This window comes from Manis pentadactyla, chromosome 16 (genome assembly GCF_030020395.1).
Source record: "Manis pentadactyla isolate mManPen7 chromosome 16, mManPen7.hap1, whole genome shotgun sequence".
In the NCBI taxonomy this organism is placed as follows: Eukaryota; Metazoa; Chordata; class Mammalia; order Pholidota; family Manidae; genus Manis; species Manis pentadactyla.
Window position 1 is genome coordinate 22,459,114 of NC_080034.1, and position 25,578 is coordinate 22,484,691.

Sequence of the window (25,578 nt, forward strand, 5' to 3'; positions counted from 1 at the left end):
AATTCCTTACTAGTATCATCAGTTAATGGAATTTAGTCTAGAGTACTTAGATTTTCATTGGCTCTGGTTCCTCTTCTCTGTACAAGATTGAAGATAAAGGTCAAATAATTTTAAGAATTATTGCGAGGTAAAAATATTTTTTGTGATCTCTACATGAAAAACTTGAGCAATTTCCTCTCAATTAAAAGTAATACTAATATTCCTTATGGGGCTATAATACGGCAGAGACTTTTTGAAAGTAATTGAAATATATTAACAAGAGGACAATATTTTCATGCCAAACTTAGCACTGGGAGTCCATATAGTATGAAAATGGTTTTTTCTTCATAGACAATGACCATTATCTTTATTTGCCTAGAAGTTCAAAAATTGTTTACAGTAGAAAGGTTAGTACAATGTGGTACCAGTCAGGTTTCTTGACACATTCATGTTTAAATGGACCTAATTTTCATTCAGTCAGCCCCTGGCCTTTGCATCCAGGAGGCTCCTGTTTTCAGTGTCTTAACTAAAGGACCATATAAGAACAAGCTATGAAAAGAGGAAACATCTTAAAAGCAAAAGTCTTTTCTGATCATTCTGTTTTTGTTTTCTTTATTGAACACAACCCTAATGTTTTTGTGCCTCTATAAGTTTAAAACACAACTATCAGGCAGGTAGAAGAAGGTCAAACATAGAAAAAGAAAGGTTCTTGTTTTAACCTTGCAATCATTGGCCACCGGTGCTTCAAGAGGCCTCCACTAGTCAGTCACGGAGACTCCCTTCCTGTCTCAGGGGCAGGGCTTCCTGGAGAGATTACTGTGCCTATTCCCATGCTTTGCCAGGCAACACAATACTTCTGTTTTCCCCTGGGGGCCCAAGAATGGCAAAGGTACCCTTCCCTACATCCATCCTATCCACTAAGTGAAGTCTGTCCCCTTAAACTGCTAAGTTGGAGATATGAGGAGAATGGATAGAAGAGTTCATCTCATATCTCTTCAATATTATGCAGAGCCTCTTCTTAGCTATCAAAACAACAACAGAAAAGGACCTAGGGTGGGGTGGAAAGAGTCATACATAGAGGGGACAGAGTTCTCTGGAATTTTTAAATACCACCAAGGCACTGGTAGTTGAGTGGGCTAGGGGTGACCAAAATTTTAGAATTTCTGTCAAACCACAGAACAAAGATTCGTGACTGCCCTTTTCAGTTCCCAAAGTATTTATTAATGGATTGACTGCCATATTGGTCCATTTAATGGAAAGAGTCCTCTTCTTTTAGAGGGAGTTAAGTCAAGAAAGACTAGAGCTGTAAGCACTGGTGGCGGCTTCCAGTTGGTCATGCTTTCTGATCCCTAACTACGTAGTTGGGTAGGAAAGTGCATCAGTTAGATGTGAAAAAGCATGTGCTGCCTCTCCAAAGTCCAGAAGTGCTTAAAAGCTGTGATGTAGATAATTCTGAACAATAAATTACGTGCACAAAAGGAGTTTATCATAACATAAAATTAAAAAGTGACAATTTCATCACACGGTTACACTGCTGTTTTCCTTTTTTTCTTTTTTTTTTTTTGGTTTTGTCCTTTTTTGTTTCATTTTTCATTTCCATTTTTGTTTTTTATGGAGGGCTGGGAGAGGGTAGAGATTTGGTCCACTGAAGATGAATCACCCTCAAGGATACATATATTAGAAAAAATATCAGCAGCAAGATTCTCTGGAAATAGATTCTGTTTGATGAAGCTAGTCTGTCTTTTCTGTTTTGCCCTCTTTCACGGCAGCCTCGGAAGTTTTCCGCAGGGGGGCTTTCTCAGAGTTGGCATGTCCTTGGCCAGAATCCACTGCTCCGCTGTTTTTGTGGGTAGTGTGCTTTTCCAAGTAGTTCAGCATTTCACTGAGGACTGTTTGGAAAGTGCTTAGGGCTGCACATATTGCTGGAGTCCCAAAGCCATGAGTGATCAAACTGGAAATGAGAAGTGATAGGGAGAAAGAGATGAACAACTCATAGTATGATTTAGGACAACAAATCCCCCATTTAATCCAATACATTCCATTCAACAGTTATTTATTGTGTTCCTAAATGGTGACAAGCATTGTGGAAGGTAGAACACAGGTCAATGTACTGCAATGCATAAGAAATTTAGGACATATTTGGAAGAAGATTTGTCACTGATAGATTTCATATGCACTAGTTATTAGCAAGTCTGAGTGTCTGACACATGACTTGACTCTGATTCTCTATTTCATTAAGAAAGCCAGAAAATGCAACTTTCTATGTGCAGGAATCACCTTGTTTTTAAGAATGGCATGTATGGCTGTGTGAGCATAGATCATACAAGAAGAAATCAAAATTGGCTGAGTCTGTCTAAAGGCTAGCTATTCCTCTAACTTCATTCTTTTCTTCTTCCTAGTCATGGAGTTTACCAGGGTACCTGGCCATCCAGCTGGAGACTACATTTCTAAGCTTCCGTTGCATCTAGGTTTGGACATGGGATTAACTCTATTACAACAGAACATGAAGGGAAGTATTGTATGTGATTCCCACCTGCTTAAAAGGAAATTCAGTGCCCTTTATTTCCTTTCAAAATAGTTATGCGGCTCTGCAGATGAGGATAATCACCTTGGTGGTGGGGACAGAACAAGATGGAAGGAACCCACTCACCTCCAGTCTCTTAAATGAGAAAAAAAAAAAGCGCCACTCTATGTTCCGGTTTTAGCAGTTAATTAGCTAATAATCATAACTAAGCAAATGTAAGAAGTGCTGTAGCAACCTCTGCATGGGTAGTCCTTGCAGCTGTGACAAATATCATCTCTAGTTAAACAAATATGTAATTGTAGATTCAATCTTCTTGTGAACAGAACCCGGCTTGTTCATTTGGTCAATGGTTTCTGAAATGTAACTCTGCCAGGTGCTCCCCACAATTCACCTCTTATACTAATATAGAAAAGCATGCTTGACATACATTATGCATATAATATATATATATAGTACATTCAACAAATAAAGGTCTTAACTGTTTACAAGTCCTAGATAATTATAGTTATGACATTAGCAATTTTTAAATCAGATAGTACTATTCTCCATAATGTGTTAACTAGTTAGTTACCCCTCTTAGGGTATATACTCTTTAAAATAATGAGATTTTAAGACAATGCAAATGAGGGATTTAGGATCCAAGGCAGGCTGTGATATGCCTCAGTAGGGATAATAGGATTTACCACATGGAATATTGTTCATATTAATCCACACAAAGGGCTCAGGATGATGCCAGACCTGTGCTCAATAAATGGTACATATTGTTGACTATGGGATATTCATGGTGAGGGTAAAATTTTCTACATGTCCCTCATTATATTCCACAGGTTGCTAGCATCTTTCATCTGGGTATTTTACAAAGATTAACCCTATGCCTAGGTCACAACTGGCATACATTAAAAAGTGAAAAGACCACTGTCCCAGATTATTTAGAAAACAAGAATGGTCTGTGCTTTGATAACCATGTACACCAAAATTGGTCATGTGAGACACATCACAGGTTGATGTGTAAGCATATGCATATCTTTACTGCAGAGTCTTGCATTGCTGAGCCGGAAAATTGACTTCAGCTCTATTTCGACAATGAGATAACTGGAGAGGAATCCATATGCTCCAGGATCTATCAAGGAGTCTGAACAATAATGGAATTGACTGGAGTGGTAGAAGAATTAATCACGGCTGCCCTCACAAACAGAACTGAGTCAAGCCATCCGTTAATGTCTAGATGCTTGGCCTGGTTACAAACTGCCTCTTTTCTCACGCTTTATTCCTGTTCAGGGGTCCTTGTACCACTGGGTGAATTTTATTTTCCTCTGTTCTGTCATGTCCTCTTGGTTGTGACTGCCCTCTTCATCAGTAGTCGAGTATGCAGAATTAAGTTTCACTATGTTAAATATTAAAGTTAATAGCCAACATTTGAGTTCTGACCATATGCCAGGATCTGTTCTAAGTGCTTTTATCTGTATCATCTCATGCAACTGGCAATGACACTATGAATTAGATATTATGATTTTCATCTTACAGATAAAGAAACTAATGCCTAGAGAAGTTCCATAGTTTGCCTGAGAAATCTGATACTCTGTATTGCTCCAAGCTTCTGTTCTTCTCAGGTAGAGGGTGTGTTTTAGTCCTTTTTTTTTTGAGGAATCACATTCTCTAGGCAGTTTTAGCTTAGCGTTTCTAACTTTGTTCTGTGGGCAGACTTCCAGGACTAGAAGATGATAATTCTTCCTCCTCAGTTACCTACAACCAGGGTTTTTAAAAAAATCAAGCACAAAGTGGGTAGGTCTATATAAATGCTTTAGTTCTCCATGTTGAGAAGAGTTTCATTATTGCTATAATGAAAGATTTTTAAGCTGTATTGCTTCCTGGCTGATGCCCTTTCTTGCTTCTAAAACATGTATCTGCGATCATTAGCAGGTTGCCCTGCTTTGCCCTGCATTGAGGATCAGGTGTACCAAGTCTTAATGTTTGCTCTGACTTAGGTACTTTGTGATTTGGGCGAAGTTATTTGGCCTTGCAACATGACAATGGTCTGACTAGAACATGTGCAAGTTTCTTTCTAACTCTAAGCTTCAACTCAGTGGTATTAATGCTTAGCTCTTCTTAAAACCCAGGACATGAACAGAAGGTTGGAAGTTGAAAGTCTATTGAGGTCAAAAGACAAGTCTAAAATTGACCGTGCACTATTCAACATGAGAAAAGTAATTACCTATAGTGTTATCTTTCAACATAAAAAACATTACATAAATTGTGTTAGTTTCCTTCATTTAACATTACCTGCACATCAAAAAACATGCGTGGCACACTGTGCAGGACGGTACTACATGCAAAGGACAGCCTCTGTTCTACAGTTTTCAGGGAGGTTTATGAACCCAAATAATTAAAGTAATCTAACATTGTATTAGAATAGCATATAAAAAAGTATGAAATCATGGGGTGATTAAAAACAATTTCTGTAACACCTTACTATTCTGTTAGTTGCAAGCTAAGAAGCTGTATATCTCATTCATAGTGACATACAAAAAGGAGAACTGGAATAGTGTATGATCTATAGAAAAATAAGACAGAAATGACAAAACCGATTTTCAGTTCTATACAGAAATCTGTAAGGTACAAACTGTAGTCAAATCTCCAAAATTTTTGATTCAATAGAAATCATTTTGCTTTTAAGAAAATACTACTTTTCAGCCACATACTTAATATTTAAGTGATATTTGGCATTTGCATATATTTTCACCATAGTAACATCAGAGAGCATTTTGCAAGCAAATACTACTTGGGTTAAATAGTAGCCATGATGATTTGAAGTAGGTAGTCAAAATCTAGACACATTCTTCTAAATTCAAACTTGTCCAAGAATTGATCCTCAATGAAACTGAAAGAGATAACTTGCACTGTGCTAGATGTGTCTGTCATCTTCAAGCCACATTCAAAAAATTTTTGCTGAACAGGGGCAGAAGATACACGTTGTATCAGGTTTTGTTAATGTATTTGCATTTCCCAGATCTCCTTCCTTCACGCTTTGTGATGTCTTCTATTATTTTATTCTTGAAAGGCTTATCTTGCCTCTGTCCCCAAACCTATGATGGCCACTCCTCCTTGTGCACCTTTGTCCGCCCTCTTCTTTTCAGCCAATCAAAAGTCCATTCATCCTTCAGAGCTCCTTGACTCATATTGAAAAAAAAAAAAGGAATTAATTTCCTGGTTCCTTGATTGAGACACTGAAAATGAGGGGCTCCTGCCAAAGGATAGGAGCTTGCTAAAGTGATGAGAGGACTTAACGGAATTCTGAGGAGAAAGAAGTAACATTCCCCCCAAAAATGTAAAACTAGAGCCCAGAGAAGATGATAGGAAGAAAATAGACAGGTGAGGGTAAGTGAGATCTCAGTCATCAGAATGAAGAAGAGTTCTGGGAGCCACCTAGGAAGCCATAGACCCTACGTGAGAATTTAAGTGTACTAGATCTTAATTTAGGTGGCGAATACAGTGTTATATATATCTCCGAAAATTTGTGGTTTGAGCTCTTCCTATAAATTGGTCATCAGAAGTTATAGTCAAACCTTAAAAAAAAGTGCAAAGAGTTGTTAAAATAAAAACAAACTGCAAACCAACAGCATCACCAACAAAAACAAAGAGAGCTGAGATGGGGCACTGCTATCATGAACCTCCACTGTGCTGGACACTTTGTGCTGCCACCCCTGGGCATTAGCTACTCCAGGAGTAGCTGCCCCAGGGGAGAAGCAGTGGGGACACCAGCGTGTGCAATGATGGAGTTAACAAAAGGCTGAAGATTCCCTGAATTCATGTAGAGTCTCTGACTCCCGGGCTAGTAGGATTTAGTTTACAGTTATGTTCCAAGAATGAGGCAGAGGAACAATGTGGAGACAGGCCCAAGGCTTGGGGAAATAGTGCCACATCAGCATAGAGAAGATTAAGTGGTAATTAAGATACTTTGCTTTCTTTTCAAAGAGTTTAATCTTTAAAACTGGCAATGGTATAATAATGGAGTTGAGATTTTCTTTTTAAGGATAGAAAACGCCTATTTCAGGATAAAGGCAACATAGGCATGTGTTATCTGGGACTCTGGAGTTATTCAGTCATCTTTGAAAATTTATGGAAGATTGCAAATAGTGAAATGGAACAGAGTAACATGACCTAATAACCAGAGCAGGGGAGAAAAAGAGTCAGACTTTAGAAACTCTAGATTATTAAATTATATTTAAGTAGTCCTTTAACAAATATCTTGTAGTGGGACATTTTTAAAAATCATATATATTGAGTTTGAATTTACATATGGTAATATTTATCCTTTTTAGGTAAACACTTTGTTGAATCTTCACCAACACCTGCAATTGTGTAATGGCCACCATTACCCCCCAAAATTTCTGGTGCTCTTTTTCACTCAGTTCACTATTCCTATAGTTTTTACTTTCCCCCCAAATGTCATCTAAACTGAATCATAAAGTCTATAAACTTGTACAACTGGCTCTTTTCATTTTGCACTGTAATTTGAGATTCATCTATGTTGTGGTGTTTATCAATAGACTATTACTTTTTGTTGTTGGTTAAGTATTCCACTGGATGGGTTTATCACAATTTGTTCATATAATGGGTTCTTTAGAAATCTGAAGGGTTAATATTTTTAAAAGGTAAGTTATCCCTGAACGGCTACATGGGTTCAGTAAAGAACCCAATAAAATAGCTGTATAAATTGTATAAAAGCATTAGTAGGGGAAGAACAATGCAATTTGCTGCAGGATTCTAGCAATGCATGTGACAAAATCTCCCAAAATACCAGGTAAGCTGAAGGGGAAAGTGAGCAAGATGACAGCAGTTAGGTAGACACACAACTGCTTGGACAATGATACCCAACGTGTAGACTTAAATGTAGTCGTCAACAGCGAGGGATGTTCCCAGAGGAGTGCTGCAGATCTCTCCCATTAATCCCACTCTGCTCCACGTGGAAGTTGACAATGGGATTGAAGGCATCACAGATTTGTAACTTAATGGCTGACATTAAAATAGAAAAATTCCCACATTGGATAACAGAACCAAGGTGCTGAAATACGTTAATGTAGCAAAAAGCTTAGTTGGTAGGTCAAAGTCAATGATGTGAAATTTAGGGGAGATTAGGGAAAACATATCCACTTGAGGTCAGACTCAAGAGCAATTTTAGGAAAGGGGCTCCCCGAATCAGTAAGTCTAAACTAAAAAAAAAGGGCCCACATTTGAGGTTTGGATCATAGCTAGTCAGGCTTAGAAGCTCTGTTTACCTTAAACTATTCTCTAACTAGATTCCAGCTCATTGATTTCATTTTCCTATTACTAATTTCACAGTGAGGAGCAAGAAGGTTCTGACAACTGACTGTGAACAATACAATCACCTGCTGAGAAAATCCAGACTGCTATAGTTTATGGCACCTGATGTTACAGAAAATGTAACTTATATTTAACAGTCATTTTCTTAATTTTATTCATGGGTTTAAAAACTCCTATTTTGCCAGACCTCCCAATTAACATTCTCTGGAGCATCTTTCTGCAGCATAAACCATTTATTCAAATGGGCTCAGTTCAGGAAGGCACTAACTGATGCTGGATCCAGAAGTGAAGCTTCTAACATTCCCCTATGTGTTGGAGTATGTTTGCAATGCAGGAATTGGAGGGATATCACAGTGTCAAGCCCCCCTTTCTGGGGAGACTGTGTTGGGGTGTGTGTGTGTGTGTGTGTGTATGTGTGTGTATATGTGAGCATACACATGCATGTGCACACCTGTGGACTTGTACGGTTTTTGTCATTTTATAAGGTGGCCTCATAACCTCTTTTTGACCAATGGACTTGACCTGAATAAATTCAACTGCTACCGATGTTAACTTTTTAAATTAATTAATTAAATTTTTTACTATGGTATCATTAATATACAATCACATGAGCAACACTGTGGTTACTAGACTCTCCCCATTATCAAGTCCCCCCCACATACCGCATTACAGTCACTGTCCATCAGCGTACTAAGATGCTATAGAGTCACTAGTTGTCTTCTCTGTGCTGTATGGCCTTCCCCATGCACCACCCCCAACATTATGTGTGCTAATCATAATGCCCCTTAATCTCAGATGTTAACTTTTTAAAGGAAAATATATTGCAACAGTTAAAACTGTATTCTCTAACAGTCAGGTTAAAATGGAAGAAACTGAGACAGAAATTGAAGAGGTAATAGAGGATAGAAGGGAAGAGATTGTTATTTGAAAGAAAGTAAGTTATCATCCTTTCTTATGTTCCCCCTGTGTGGCATTGCCAGTAACATATGAGTAACAACCTACTTTTATTCAGTGTTTACACTTTTAAACTACTTCACAGTAATGATGATGACCTGTCAGGGAATGGGAATTCCCCAAACTTCTCTTTACACTTTGTGATCTCTGGTTAAATGTATTTTTTGCTTGTGGCCAAGGCCTTACATGTTTACCTTAAAATCCCCAAAGTTTCCGTGCTTACTTGGAATATAAGTTAACATAGGATTCTGAGTGGACATTTACCAGAGGAATAGGGACTACTTCTCTTTCCTTAATCTAAGTAAATATGGTTTATATTTCCTTGTTTCTTTGTACGCTAGAGAAACATTACAGAGCTGTTTCCATATGGCTTTAGTTGTCCTTCAGGAATGCTCTATCATTAATTTATTTCTCTAAGCTAATTTAAATTAAACCACTAAAGCAATTTTCTAAAACAGAGCCTAAAGCAAACTCCTCTGGAATCTTCCTCTGAATTCTTCCTATCTTGGCAAGAGTTGGGCCTTGGATTCTGTGCATCCTTTCCACCTACTAAGCAAGCACTGATTTAATAGGTATTGAAAAGAAAATGAAAGCCTTATTAGTATTTGCCACTGAAGCCTGGGTCATTCAGTTGTGTCTGACAAGCATGGATGGATTTTTCTAGCTTTCTTTTGGGATATAAAATAGCTGGAAGCACTAGATACCATTATGCTCCAAACAGGAAGACTGAAAATCAAGAGAAAATAGACTGCCATCATGACTTAGGTAATTAGAGTAAAAGCTAATTTCATTTTGTCAAATTCCAACTTTCTGGCCAGAAAATGTTTGACAAGCCTACTTCTCTTCCTCCCTTACTTCTGGTTCGAATAAATAAAGATTGAAATCATTTGGGCTTTTCTTCCTCGTATTTGGTTATGTTGCACAATTCCAATGGGGGCTTGCTATTGCGTATGTATCCTTGATTTCCCAAACTGCACACAGATGCCCTTCTCACCAACCTCAGTTCTGCTTTTCGGCCTCTGGGGGGCATGCAGGCAGCAAGATTTACATGGAAGAACAGTTTTTCCTTCCCTCCTGGATTATTCAGCTACTGCAGCAGGTTCAAATGCAGCCCATGGCTCAGTGTATACTCCCCACTACAGCTGGAGGTGGCAGCCAGCAAAATGCCTGAGAGCTGTGTGAGGGCAGCAGGCTGGAAACAGACCCTGGGGAGTGCCAGCAAAGGACTGTGGGTCTTCTCCATGAAACCTTACTTCTTTCCAGAGCTTTACAGTATTGCACTGCTCTCTCAAGCAGCACATGCCCTGAATATAGGCCACTGAGAGAGACTTCGCCTTGGGGAAAGTAGCCGGGACTTATCTTGCTTGATGCATTTATCCTTTGAGCCTAACTGGTTGAGGGAAAGAGAAAGTGGCTGACTGTGTTTATTATCTACATGGATTATATTATCCCATGGCCCCAAGTGTTTCTGTAAAGGAATTTAATTAAGGTATCTAGTTCTCTGGTGGCAGGGAATCACGGGACTCTACTCAGTAGCAGGGCCTTGACAGCCCTCATGAATGTTCTGTGGTCCCTTCGGCTGGGGGTTCTCAACCATAGATACATAGAAGCTTATGTAAAATATGTCATATTTACATTTTATGTAAAAAATACCAGGGAACTTATATTTGAAATGTCAATGTGTGCGTCCCACCCCAGAGATCCTGACTTAATTAGTTGGCATGGGTCCGAAACGTCAGTATTTTTTGAACACTACCTAAATAGTTTAAATGCAGGTAGGGACTTGTGTATGTTCCCTTAGGGCCACACAGTAACCTCTAACTACCAGGTCTGCTATCTTTCCTGGGAAAAAGAGTATGATGAATACTTCAGCATCTCTCTAAAGAACTTCTGCAGAACATTAGTTGCATGGGATGCTAAAAGGTATTCTGAGAAAAAAAAAAGTTTCTGTGATCAAGTTTTGTAAACATGGGCCCAGGCCTTCTGTCCATTCAAAAAGAGATGTTGATAAGCGAATGTGCATTTGCACACTTCAAGAGGCATGTAATAGCCAGGGTTTCTTGAACCAAAAAATATTTGACCATGAGACACTTTCCAGGAATATCTCACGGGGCTGGTGTTCTACAAATTCACTTTGGAGAAGTGCGTTTATGACTACCCTGAGTCTCTGCCAGACTAGGCGATGAGTTGCCCACCCACTACCCTAAGGTCACATTTCTCCTACTCTTTTCAGCCACTTACTGAGGTCTCAAAGGGTCCTGGTGATTCTATTTTACTTCAACTCATTAGCAAAGGAGGCCAAGGATACAATCATTGCACAAACATTAGGAAAGACCAAAGTCAATCACATCCAAGTCAGCTATTTGATGTCTGATCTAAATTTACACTTTCCACTAGTAACCAAGATGAGATTGAGTTCTGCCCCCGCTACCCACACTGAGTGCTCCCACTGTCCCATGCTGTCTCCCTATAGACTATCTAAAATCCATTGCTCAACAGAAATAGAAATTATTTAAATAAAAATTTACCAGATTTCTTCCCCAACATAAGCATTCCCCAGTCAGTTATTCATGCACATAGTTACCACAGAGCTGTGTTTGCAATTTGTTATTAGAAACAGTTGCCTCTGTTGTTTGAATTACTAGTTCCCTGTATGCTGAACCTAAAAATCCATAAATGATCTGCAATAGATGCCAGATGCTCTTATGTGTGTCTCTCTGCAGGCTTTGCTGTGGTGCCAGGCAACTTGCAAAGGATAAAAAATATCAGCAACTGATTTAGTTCTTCAATTTCCTGATTAATGTTAAATGAATATTAAGTAATTTAATGTAGATTCATAAAAGAAGTGCCCCATGGTTCCATGTGTCTGCTAAGGGAGTGAGAACTTTGCTTGACTTTTATTTTTAGTCTATATTTTTACTGGTGAAAATTTTACTTCACAGGAGACTGTTTTTTTACTTTTATGTAAATACAGGCAGTCCTTTCTTTCTTAACTAGCGAATAAGACCTGACCACTTGCAGGTATGTTTTTCTTTGTATCTGGAAATGGCACTCACTTTTAGAGCTTAAGTTTCAAAGTTTATTTTCAACCTTATGTAAAGGAGCTTAAGTTTGGGAAATGTAGGATTTCTTTTTTCACAACTCAAGCCCACTGTTCCCAATGTTCTTAAATAAAATGGTCTTAGAAGTTCCCTTGAATTAAGAGTATCCTGAAGGAGGCTTATTAATTTTATTTCTGAAATCCTAAGCCTAGTTGCATAATTTACTTTGTGATGTTATCTTTTGGGATTAAAGACTTAACTGAAATCTCTTCATTTCTCTTCTGACACTAAAGAATGCCTTCACAAGATTAATTAAGTCATCCACTTCGGATTACCTTCCTCAATGCTTTCCCAATGGAAAAAAAAAAACAAAACAAAAACCAAAATTATATACACGTAGGCACCTGGGAGAAGACCAAACCCGCTCATGTTTAAGTAGAGACACATGTCCTCTCTTCAGTGTGGCGCTAACCTCACAGCGCTCAGAAAATACTAGTCGAGCTGACTGGGATGCATGTCGTACATGGAACACTAAAGAAAAGGGGCATGAGTAGTTCAGGAAGAGAAACTCGGAGAGACAAGAGAGGAGCTTTTAGGAGTTGGGAGGGAAACAGAATTAAACTGACTCTGTAAGGCCCCCAGTGAGTAGGACGTTAGGGGTATAGATGTTGCCTCAGCGGAAGGAAGGCATTTCTAACAGAGCTGTCAGAAACAGAAGGGGTGTCTAGGCGAGAACGGTGCAGTCTGCCTTTGAAAGTTTTCAATCCTGGAATGGGAGACAGCTTGACAGGAGTGCTGGACAGAAGATCCAAATTTTGAAGAACAGAGGGAAATGTAAGGGCCCTTCCAACTCTGAGAATCAATGAAGAAAATTTAATCACCAGTAAACACACAAATATTTGGGGCTGCCTATACATTTCTTATTTCCAAAGCATTATGGGAGCAGTAGGAGGGCCTATGTCTAAGAAGGTATGATGACAGCACACTTTTTGACTCAAATAGAAGAATTAAGCCTATCGATCATTTCATTTCCCCAGCCCATGGTCCAATTAAAACACTATGACCCTGGGAATAAGCCAGTGGAGAATAGGTTAAAGAACTACTCAGGGTATTATCATAGCCTACAGTTATTAAGATATTTATTGGGTACATACTATGTGCTAAGTACTGTGGATAAGAGATAAAAGCCATTCTTAATTACCCCAGGTAATTACCTGTAGTCTGCTCAATCCTCTATTATAAAATCTCTCTTACGTATTGTAAGCCTTTGTATGTAGTTGCCTCCCACACTAAAAGTTCCTAAAGAATGGGACAACCCTTTAACCATCTTTGCACCACCTGCCATTAACATAGTAAAAGAAACAATAATATTTCAGGTTCCCAAGGTATGTGCTGAGAAAGAAAACTTGCTCATTTTTCTGATAGACTCTTCTCTCTGAAGTGAGCATTAAAAATAGTCTAGCTTCCCCAGCTTATTTTGCCAGATGTGAATTTGCTTGACTTCAGATTCAAGGAGATTATGGGGGAGATGAGAGACAAGGAAGGGAAGTTAAGATTTTCTAAGATCTCAAAGAGGAAGTCCTAACATTTCAGAAAATTAGGGTTTCCATCTGTGCTGAGTCTGTTCTGTCTGCAAAGCCCCCTCGTCACCTCCGTCTGATTGCCATCCTGGGAATTGTGTCCGCAGGGTGTCCATCAATTCTCTTCCCCCTTCCAGTAGGTGTTGTGCTGCCCACTGTGTTCCCTACAGTAATACACACTTGTGATGGTACTCAGTAAATGATAAATAATGGATAAACCTGCCTCCTGTCATTTTGATGGAAACTAGCAGCTTCCTAGGCTGTGAATCTTGAGAAAGGTCACTCACTGCGATGCACACAGTTACAGCAGAAAACTGTAGGTAGTTAACTATGCTTTACAAGCCCAATCGTTCCCCAGCTTTACTTGGACATAGTCAGTCTGCTGAAAGTAAGCCACAGTTCTCAAGGCACCAAATCAGTCACCCTGTAAGGTAAAATTCAAGGGCTCAGCATTGGGAAGGAGATTTTACTGAAATAAAATAGGAGCACAAGTTGATGCTACACATTAATTTCTACACCTAGCCAATCATGCTCTTGCCTTATTTATTTCTCAGCTGGAACTCACCAAAAATAGTGGAAAATCAGACTCTGCCGAAGAACTGTTTTCAAAGTCAGATGTAATATGCTTCCTTTCCAACTCATTTTTCCTCTTGAGCTTATGCTTCTCTCCAAATTAAAGTTACCACTGTTGATAGGAAATTATGAAAGAGACATACTCTATGCTGACAAATTTTAACCCAGATTATTAGGATAGATGCAGAATCTCTTCACTGTGTTGGTGTACAAGACAGAAGCTCACATAACACTCGGTGTCGTTTTAAAAATGAATTAGAGTTGTTTTTCTTCCAAAGGAAAAATAAAGCACTAATAGTCTAGGGATACCTTAGGATTGTGGTCCTTAAAGGTGCCTATTTGATTCTGATAGAATCAGAATCAAAACTCAACCTCAGAGTTTTGCAAGTAACACAGATGCCCAAGTCCAATCCTTGACCTGCCCTATAGATTCAGAACTTTAAAAGTGTACTCTTGTCCTTGAGATTTTTAAAAAGCTCCAAGACACATTTTGCTGTGAAGGCAGGTTTCAGGGCTACCCTTTTAAAGTGTGGAGTCTTTTTCAAGGTCAGGCAACAAGCTGACTTTTACCATCCTATTAAGATATTCTATTGAGGCTTCTTTTAATACATGCACAGAAAAAAAAAGCAGATATTTAAGTTTACATCAGGAGCTTTCAATTTGGGTGTTAATTGGAAATGCCAACCATGCATCTTTTGCTTAAAAGGATATTAAAAGGATGTAGTTTAAGATATGAAAAAGAATGAAGTTGGATACTTACATTATACTGTGTGTAAAAATTAACTCAAAATGGGTAAGAGACCTAAGCTTAATACCTAACACTATAAAACTCTTCTTAGAAGAAAACAGGGAAAAAGTTCCATGGCTTTGGATTTGGCAAGGATTTCCTGGATTTGAAACCAAAAGCACAGGTAACAAAGGTAAAAACAGGCAAATTGAGCTATATCTAAAACTTCTGTGCATCAAATGATATCATCAACAGAATAAGAAGGCAACCTTCAGAATGGGAGCAAGTATTTGCAAATCAGATGTCTAATAAGGCTGTAATACCTGGAATATATAAAGAACTCCTACAACTCAACAACAAAAAAACAAATAACCAGATTAAAAATGGGCAAAAGACTTGAATAGACCTTTCTGCCAAGAAGAGAATTTTCCCAAAGATAGAAGTGGCTCACCAGCATATGAAAAGATGTTTAACAGATTCAGAACTTTAAAAGTGTACTCTTGTCCTTGAGATTTGGGAAATGAAGTTGAAAATGAAATGGGAAATGAAAATGAAAACCCGCAATGAGATATCACCTTATACACATTAGTACAGTACTATCAAAAGGAAAGGAAGGAAGGAAGGAAGGGAGGGAGGGAGGGAGGGAGACAGGGAGGGAGGGAAGAAATTAAACAGTGAATAACAAGCGTCGGCAAGGATATGAAGGAGTAGGAACCCTCACACATTAACTACACTGTCCATGGGAATGTAAAATGGTACAGCCACTATGGAAAACAGTGTGGCCGTTTCTCAAAAAATTAGAAATAGAATGACTAGACTATTATAGTCATTCTATTTCTGGGTATATCTCCAAAAGAATTGAAAGCAGGCTCTCAAAGAGATATTTGCACACCCATTTTCATAATGGCACTGCTCACAAATGCCAGGGTGGAAGCAATCCAAGTGTCCATTAATGGATGAATGGACAAGCAAAATGTGGCATGTACATACAATGGAATATTACTCAGCCTTTAAAGGGAGGAAATGTAACACACGCTACAACACTGAGGAACCATGCTAAATGAAATAAGCTAGTCACAAAAAGACAAATACTGTCTGATTCCACTTATATGAGGTATTCGGAGTTGTTAGATCTATAGAGACAGAAAAGAGGGTGGTGGTTGCCACAGGCTGGATTCAGGGGAAAGTGGAAAATTGTTAATGGTATAGAGTTTCAGATTTGCAAAATGAAAAAGTCCTGGAGGTTTGCTGGTTGCACAAAATTGAATATTTTTAACACTACTGAACTGTACATTTAGAAATGGTTTAGACAGTATATTTTACATGTGTTTTTTTACAATAAAAAAGGTATAATTTATGAAATTTGCTATAAATCGTTAAGTGATTTCTGTCATCTTATTATCTTCTATTATGAAAATCAGGAGATTTCATCTAAATAAATAGCCTGGAATGTAGTTAAAGCAAAATAAGTGAAAAATCCAGTAAAGATTAAAGAAGCATAATAAATGGGAAATCATAACTTTCTGATATCAAAATACTCAATATTTCAATAAAAATACCCTAATTTTATAGATGATACTTTTATAAGTAGATACTGCATGTAGAGTTAAATAATTTTAAGGTATGGTTATGTGTTTCAAATTGCTGTGACTGACAATCTGCAGCTATCTATAATCTTCAGAGTTTTATGCTCAAAATATAATCTCTTTTTCACTGAAGTTAGGGGAGAAATTTACTGTATATAAAGCTCTTCTCTGGGTAACACCGGTCTAATTTGTTTGGGAACATCAGACTAGCTTGTTACCATATTCTACACGAGGAGGTAAATAAGAGCATATAAAGCCCATGTAGGAGACATTTAGCTCAAGTTTAGAAGCTTAAGTACATTCTAAAGAGTTCTATGGCATTAAGCTGGCAACTAACTATAGAGTGTCAACAAATTAGCAGATTGTGCCTATGCTTAGCAAACAAATAGTTTGCCTATTTAATTCACACTGTAGTTAATATTCAATTTATGCATGGATACTGTATATTGAGTCAAAAAAGGACAGTTCACTGTGGCATCTGTAATTGGAAATAACTTAGTAGATATGGCATAAGATCTGAATTCTCTGTATTTTAGCATAAGTTCCTCCTTAAATTTATAACTTAACAAACTACCTTAAATCCAGAAGTGAATCTGTATAAAAATTATTAAGTTCTGAATTGAACTTCTGTAAAAATGATAACTCTCTTTGCTGCATACACAAATAAAAGTCAGAACCTATTTGTACAGATATGATAGTACAGCAATTAAAACCTTTTAAACTTGAATCGGTAGTGCAATGAACAACACGTCATTTATTGAATGCTTCCTCTATATTCAGTATCCCATTTTAGCTCACTGTCACTGTATAACAAAGGGTTCTTATTCCATTTAAAGCTTATTTCTATTACATTTAGGGAAATAAAGGCTTAGAGAGAGTGCATATCCCAAATAACCTTGCTCACATGTATACAGGTCTAGATTTGAAGATGGTTCTGTTAACTCCAAACCTCTAAGCAAAAGGAGGTTTGCTTTTAACCTCTGGGCTTTATATATTTGCTCAGTTTATTACACTTACTTTCACTAACTCGATGGTGTGCAGGAGAAAAGTCTTATGAAATATATTCTACATTTTGCACCTTTTTAGAAAATTAATCCTAAATTTAGTCTTTAGAGATGTGTTTATTACATCTTGAGGAGGCTTGTGACATGGAAAATAAAATATTCTATTTTAAAGTCTCTGATGTTGCAGACAAAGTTAAAGTTCTAATTCATTTAAAGACCCATTATTTCGTATAATGGAGTATCCTCTTCAATGGCATTACAATCATTGAGAGGTACAGAAATTTTTAAAATTTAATGTATGATAGTTTTTCCTTACCATAATTTTTAAAACTAAATGTTAATAATTAAGAGAGGATAAAATTGATGAGAAATATCATGTAAACCACTAGAATTCTAGAGTGTTAAAACTGAAAGCCACCTAAATAATCATCATGTTACTTTCCACATTGTAACTATGGCATGAATTAACCAGAAAAAAAATTTTATTTTCTTCCAAAGCATCTCAAAAAATGAAAATACATTCAATATCTTTAAGATATGTTTGTGTGGTCTAACAAGGATCATTAGCAGTTTCTAATGGGGTAGAAATTATTAATATACTCCTGGAAAATCAGTTTATGATATCCCATTAATTTCTGGCATATTTTCCGGCCATTCAACAATTTACCTCATCAAGATAAGGAACTTTTTAAATGATTTCAGAATCTCAAACCAAAAGTGCTATTATTTGAAGTAACAGCGTTCACTTTCAAAGTCATAACTTCCTGAAAATTACACAAAGATATTAAATTTTCTGATCGAAAATGCTTTATGCATTAGTTATTTTTACAATTTAGTCTTAAAAGCTTAGAATTTCAAAAAATTCAGTCAGTTACCATATGAATATACAAGTGATATCTCTAAATGGAACTGTGATCAGAATACTAAAACGTCTGGGTCAATAAACTATATTAGTTTAAAAGAGAGTCTGTGCACATTGGAAACCGAGTCTTACCTGAAATGTGTTAAGTGTCTCTGAATGTCAAGGTCTAGAATCGGAGTTGGTCTGGATGATCCCAGGGGTGATCTGTCTTGGCTCAAAAGGTCTTGGAATTCTTTACAAATTTGTCTGAAATAAAATATTCAATACTGAAGCTCCACTTTTAAAAGCTGGTCTTTAATTTCATCCCATTACATATTAGCAAAGGTATGTTTTCTCTTTTAAAAGAGGACAAGATAAAATCTCATAAAGCAAACTCCAAAGTTCCATCTACAACATACAGATGAGGTTTACAACGGCAACGTTTGCTCTCAAGTACTCCAGGATGATTGCAGAGCCTTTCAAGTGAGTAACAGTTCATGGGCACGGACAAAACCAATGTTCATTTTTAAGGTGAATATTCTAGGATTAACTTCAGGGTAAAATCTATAAGAAAGGCTCATAATAATTGTTTAAAAAAATTAACACGTGATTTTTTTAGGGGGTGGAAGTATACTTGTAAAGAAGTTTAAATCAAGTTACAGGCTTGTTTCAGAGCCATGATTTGAGGAGACTTTGGAAAATCCTGTTTCCCAATATTTTATTGTAATTCAAACTCTTGTGGACTAAACTTGTATTTTACTGTTTGAAGTAGATAATCACTTATCCACATTTTAACTCACAAACTAAATGATTCTGTTATGTCCCATGTAAAATGGTTTCTTGCAAAAGTATACCCTGAGCGTTTTTCTTCTGTATTTTTTAGGTTAAATTATTACAATTTCTAGCCATTGGTTTCAGTTTTAATTACCACATTCCTGTGTGTACTGGATACCAATAAAGGCCTTGTGGTACATAGTCCAAATGATATAATTGTAAAGAAGCAACACATTAAGAAGAGGTTTTTTTTTTTAAACATGAAACACTTGATTAATGCAGTAGCTAAAGAGTGAAGTAAACAGCTGCCAAAGATTGCTCAGAAGAATCCATCATCTAAAGCAAGGCCACTCCATATTCAAAATACAGTGTGATGGTGATTAGGTTTTTTTATCTGGGTTTACAATGGGCAGTCACAAAATCTAACCACGTAGCTCTGACTATATCATGAATGTAGCCAAAGACAGGTCCAGAGGATCAAATTATTTCAAGTGAATGTCATTCCATGGACTCAGCTACTAATTCCTCTCCAAAGCATATGTGTCATTAAGAAATAATTACTAAAAAGTGACAAAATGTCTGGAAACACAAATGATTTATCACTGAGTTAAAGTCAGTGGAGTTTTGTTTATTATTCGATGCCTAAAATTTCTTCTAAAGATCTGTGATTTTTTTATGAGCAACAAACCTCAGGTATATGGCTATTGTTCAAATATTGTGTCTTTTCATAGAATTTGCCTTATTCATCAGATAATGCCATCTGGTGTGGTATCATTACCCGCGGTGCTTTGTTATTTAATAGATAACACTATAGCTAACTGTTTTTAGGAAATTTCTAACTAACATTTTAAATCCAGACTCATGCCATCAGTTTTCAGACTAGCAATATCAATAATACATAGTGGGCCACCCCTTATGATGTATTAATGCAAAGGAATTTTGGAGTTGTTTAGAGACAAGTCTTTCGATTTTCTATCAGATTAGAATACATTCAGAAATAAAAATAAAAGTTGAAACATGCATTAGTTCTTGTGATACGATATCAGAATTATTTGGATAATTGAATAAACTAATTCATAGATTAGCAAATCAACTTCCTTGCTGTACAAATAGCACACAGCAAGTTATAAGAAACTTAAAAGTTGATGAAGAGATGAGGAAAGGCAAAGTGTGGAAAAATTTAACTCATGCTTAGCAATTCAACTACACCACACAAGGAGCTTAGGAGAAGTTTCAGAATTCTCAACCTTCGATATTTGATTTTTCTGCCTAACTCACTGACTTAGGATAGCTTCTAGACTTAAAAACAGATGACAATATTATAGATTCCCCTTAGGCAGTTATCATCATCATCCCATTACGACAGTTACAGAGTTATTATTTTCATGACTAGTTTCATTCTTATTTAAATTTTTATTTAAGAAGCTATAATAAGAAATACTCCTATTTCTCAAAACCAAATGTCACATTATGAATTATGTAACAGAAGACGATCTTTGATGAATCATAAATTCTAACTTTATCACTTACATTATTGTCCTTAAGGACATAATTTTTAGCTGATGTCTGAATTTAAAGTTCTGTGTTTCACCTTTTGATGAGTAGTGTTATGGTAACAATTAAAACTTGCTAACTAGTCTGCTTTACCCTAATGCAGACCTAATAAGTTAAGCATATTTAGTTCTAAATTCAATGAAGAGGTTTAAATGTGTTTCCCATGCAACAAATATTTTTTTCCAGTATATTTTTAGAATGCAAAAAATCTAACTCGGTTTTTATCCCTCTTCCTAAATAACTGTCTAACTACACCAGAATATTTGGTTAGTCTACCAAACACAGTAAGTAAAGAGGAATTAGGAGACCAAAAGTGCTTAATGAAGGGGCTATTCATACAACTGTGTATGTGGTAGTATAATTAAATACGACTGCATTATTCACACAGGTAGAAAAAGAAATATGTAAGCCAATCTGACAATGCAGATCAGCAATTGGATCCTTCACTGAGAGAATTTTGGATTTTGTCTATATCTGTGATGAAGTTGTTACAGCCTTATGAACAAAGGTGGGCTGTCTAGAATATAATAACTACCAATGCAGGCTACTTAATTTCAACTTTGAGCATTTTAATTAAAAATATACAATGTTGAAACTGTTCAGAACACATTGGATCCATTCATATGTTGCAGAAAAGGCCTGCTATTCCTACATCCCTTAATTTACCTACTATATTGATGACTACTTAGATTGTATGTTTGCTATGATTGTATAGTTTCTGATTCTTTAATTCTTATTTCACATTGTGTAATAAGAAGATGGGATGGATATAAATAACCAAGAAGACAAAAAAAATGTATAAAGGATGTCTCCTAATTTCTAGATGTCATTGGCCTATTTACTATCATGTAAAATAAGGTAATTGCAATTAGTAAACTCAGTTCTTGTTTGATATTTAATGGTCTACAAGTGTCCAGCTGTGGGGGCAGGGATCAAAGTAAATCACATGTTCTTATAATATTTTATGGAGTCAAAGTTTAAGATATCACCTGAATAATATACATTACTTGGATGCCAGTAAAAGGAAAATTTTACAGCTCTAAACTAGATATCTCAGCATAACTCTGAAAAATATGGAAGTACTTCTCTTGTTTCCCTCAAGTTCTTCTAACATTTACTTCTGTGGAAACAAAAATCTCAGCACCACTTTGAATGTTCTGACTCTCAGAAACTGAAACAGAGGGGAGCTCCTGAGAAAATGAGAAATTGTGTTTGGAATGCTAATGGTAGCACTGCGGTGGGTGGTAGGAGTGAACAGTCAGAGAACCAGTCCTCAGAGAAGGAGGACCAGCACAAGGATTTCTCTGGATTCGGGGATGCACATCTTAGAATATTCAGGATGAAACCACAACCAAGATTTTGCAGTAGAAAATAGGATGGTGTTTTCACTTGGATAACATGATTTGGAGATAACAGTGCCATTCAGAAGTATCACGTGGTTATGCATATCAGGAAATCTGTGTAATTTTGCCAGTCAGCTAGAATACTATCTAGAATGATAGTATGCTGGGGGACACTACCAGGATATACTTCTGTTGATATAACTTCTAGCACTGTATATTTCTCTTTTTTTTAGGAGAGCCAAGGTAGAGGCTTTTATTTAGAAATGAAGTGAGAGGAAAGAGCTCCTGGCTCACACCAGGAGGGGACGAGAGAGCCCCTATTTCTCTTGTTCTGTAACAAGTCTTCATATTGTCCCTGAGATTATGATACTAATGATTCAAACTGACTGTATGTACTTTCAGTTCCTTTTGAAGAAACTGAAATATTGACTGAGGAAGACCTTTCCGGGTCAAGAAACTATTTGCAGGCGGGAAAGAGAGGAAGCAAAACAGGAGTGAAGCCCCACAGGAGGTAAGCCATACAACAGTCCAGGTTGAGGTCTTTCTGCAGCAAGTTTTCAGGAGGTTGCACAGCACAAAATTTATCCCCACATTTTAAGTCCAAATTTTATACCTGCCTTATAATTTTCTTTCTCTAACTCTCGGTTTTCCTTTTTCTGCTACTCCTTTTCCTTTCTCTCCTTGTTTCACCTTTTCTTTTCTGCATTTGCCACTGCTCTTTTTTTTCCTTTTCTCCCAGGCAAGATGAATCATCTAATACTCTGAGAAGAGCTATGCATAAATCCTAAACCCAGTGACAGCCGCAAGGAGCACAAATCCCAAATAAGGGACTCAGGTGTTTTGAGCAAGCACGTTGGGTCATAGGTATCCCACATAAGCCCTGAAACTTGTAAAAAAAGATGTAGGTGACATTAGAAGTTGGTAGAATAAGGAGTATTTAGGGGTTTTATACATTTTGAGCCACTTTAAATTTTGCTCAACATGTTGTAAGAAGCTGAACATCTTTAGTACTTATCCACCTTATACTTCCTCTTTAAAAAATTGCCCCAAATAAGAAATTAATTCATAAATGATAATCTATCCACCTTGGGTTCTGAGTTCTAAAATTTGAATATAGATTAGGAAATTAGATAAGATTAGGAGTGGTCTCATTTATCTTAATACAGAGAGGGAAGAAAGAATTGGCTACCCCCTGAAAAATCTACTCTAAATATTTGAAAGTGACGGTGCTGCTGGGTTTTCATGCAATAAACGGTAGCTCTGTCATTACTTATCAAAGAGCTTCCAACTTTGAGGGGATTTGAAATCATATTATGCAATACATTTTTTGTTTAATTATACACAGGAAAAGATGGGGGCACTACTGGTAGGGGATCATTGTCTCTAGAGGTCTCTGTTATTACCTCTCACATACTGGATCCTCACCTTTTGTCATAGTTCCCAAACGCTGATCGTGTTTTGAGATCTTTATTCTCATGCATTAAAAACAAGGGCATTAAAAAAATCTTGCTGTGGGTGCAAGCAAGGGTGGGAGTTGGTGGAAGGTGCTGGAGTGTGAGACCCCCTTGTTTTAGAGGACAGCCTTCTAGACTGTTTCCCTCATTCAAAGAAAATGAAGAAACTGAGGTCAAGGCCCAAAGACACTTCCCCATTGTGCTTACTTGGTGGCTAGGATCATCTTTTTTCTTGCTGTCTGTTCTTTCTGTTCCATGTGTTGTCTGGCAAGATGTTCTCCTACTGCTTTGGCTGGAAACTCTGTCTCACAAGTATAGCCAAAATCCCGAGCCAAGTGTAAAGCTTCCCCTGTTGGCAGACAATGAAAGTCAGTTTCTCAGCAAAATCCAAACTCAGTAAGAGTAACACCTTATATTTTTCCTCAAGCCTCATTCCTGGCTGCAGTCAGATGGATCCTTTTTCCTATTCATTCTAAGCAATGGCAGAGTAAGGATTTTTTTTGGGGTGGGGTGTGGAATGAAGAGAGACTGAGAAGCAGAGATGCTGTTTGCCAGGCAGGGGTATGTGAAAAATTGAGGGGATAAATCTGGAACAACAATCTAATAAGAGTTCTCCCTCCTCTTTAGGCCCTGGACATTAGACCAGGCTGACTTCTAAGATCCTGCACACTGATGCCCTGGGCGTAGAGCCCTCCAACCCAGGTGTGCCATTTTGCTGCTGCTCAAACTATAACATATTCTCAGTGTATCTGAAATATTCAGGTATCTTTTCCTTGTGACCCATCAGTAAAGGATCCAAATAACTTCTCAAAGAAGTCAGAAAGCTTTGGAAAGGGGAAACAAATGAATCGTATGAATTTTGTAACATTACATTGCTAAGGCCACTATACTGTGTGATTATAGCGCTATCATTATCAGGCCATTATACGGCAGGCTTCAGAACCTGTTAGCATTATTCACAGAGCTTCTGAAGCACATTATTAAAATACAATGCTTTTTCTGTATAATAAAATCATACATGACTTTTGTTCTTTTACAAAGTTTTAAACCTGAGTAAATTTTTAAGAAATGGGGTAAACATGACGTACTGGCAAAATTAAGATGGGGTGTTGCATTTCAATCTGGAAGGCAATAGTATTTTGGAAGTCCGAGCCAAATTTTACCTGAACATTAAGCCCTTAAAAGGCAGGTTTGCACTGCATATATATATATGGAACACATATTTTGTTCAAGATGCAGTTCTAGATAGGAGTAATGGGGAATAGAAAAGGGTACCATAGATGGTCCCTGTTTCTAGGATGACGACAATAATACTACTAATAGTAGCAACAACTTTACTGAATGTTTTAATTTATATTGTGACTGTATAAACACTACTATGATCTGTACGTGTTTACTGATGTTGTGTTGATATTATATAAAATTGAACTACACAGTACAAATGTGAAATGAGTGGTAGATAGAAAATGTTTTACATAGGTTCATAGGAGGAAAAGGTGGTAGTCATATAAGGGCAACCCAATAGCCACACGATCAGTCACATTTTGCCATGAAGGAATAAAAAAATAGACTTAGTGAAAAACCATATGATACTTATTTGGTGGTCGGTCAAAGCAACAGTCTAAGTAAAGTCATGGATTTCATTCTGCTTTATATTCATGGTATAGCAGAGTAGTCAATGAATTTATACTAGGAAGAAACAAAAATGGTTAATATTACTATAGAGGAGGAGAAGTTTTAGATATGCAATATAAATATGCCAAATAAGCTAGTTAATATCAAAGAAAGTTTCCTTAGTAAAGATGCTATTTTTTTTCCACTAGAGAAAAGAGAAATTAATCTTTCAGACTGAGAAACTTACCAAGAATTACAGAGAAAATTACTGACAATAGAAAACAGGAAAACATTTTAGGATAGTATAGAGCTGAGAAAATGTAATTCTCAGAGTAATTTTCCGCCAAATTATTCTCTGATACTTTGCCTATTTTACGGCTAAAAATCCTAAGGAAATAAAAAATGTAAATGAATCCTAAGGATTATTCTCAAACATTTTAATTATAAAACATTTCCAACATATAGCAAGGTTTAAGACTTTGACAGTGAACACCCATATGCCCCCACCTTAATGCTATACTAAATTTGTTTTATCACATACCTGTTCATCTTTCTTTACCTCTACTCATCCATCAACCCATATTAATTTTGGTGCATTTCAGTACACAAAACCTCAATATACAAAAACTTTAGCATGTATATAACTAACTGGGTTCAATATTTGCTTAAAGCTTTTTCTCCTAAAGGCTTTTGTCTCAAAGGTGTTCC

General features: G+C 36.9%; 1 protein-coding gene across 1 annotated transcript in view; it reads right to left on the minus strand.

Annotated features, from left to right (window-relative positions):
* Positions 1–1,457: 1,457 nt before the first annotated feature.
* Positions 1,458–25,578, minus strand: part of TFAP2D (transcription factor AP-2 delta) — a 54,126-nt gene continuing 30,005 nt past the window's right edge. Inside the window, exons 6-8 of the mRNA XM_036916144.2 lie at positions 23,464–23,605; positions 18,285–18,398; positions 1,458–1,930 (exon numbers count right to left, since the gene is read on the minus strand). Coding sequence (XP_036772039.1) covers positions 1,711–1,930; positions 18,285–18,398; positions 23,464–23,605 — 476 coding nt within the window. The 3' untranslated portion in view covers positions 1,458–1,710. The remainder of the gene's footprint in view (positions 1,931–18,284; positions 18,399–23,463; positions 23,606–25,578) is intronic.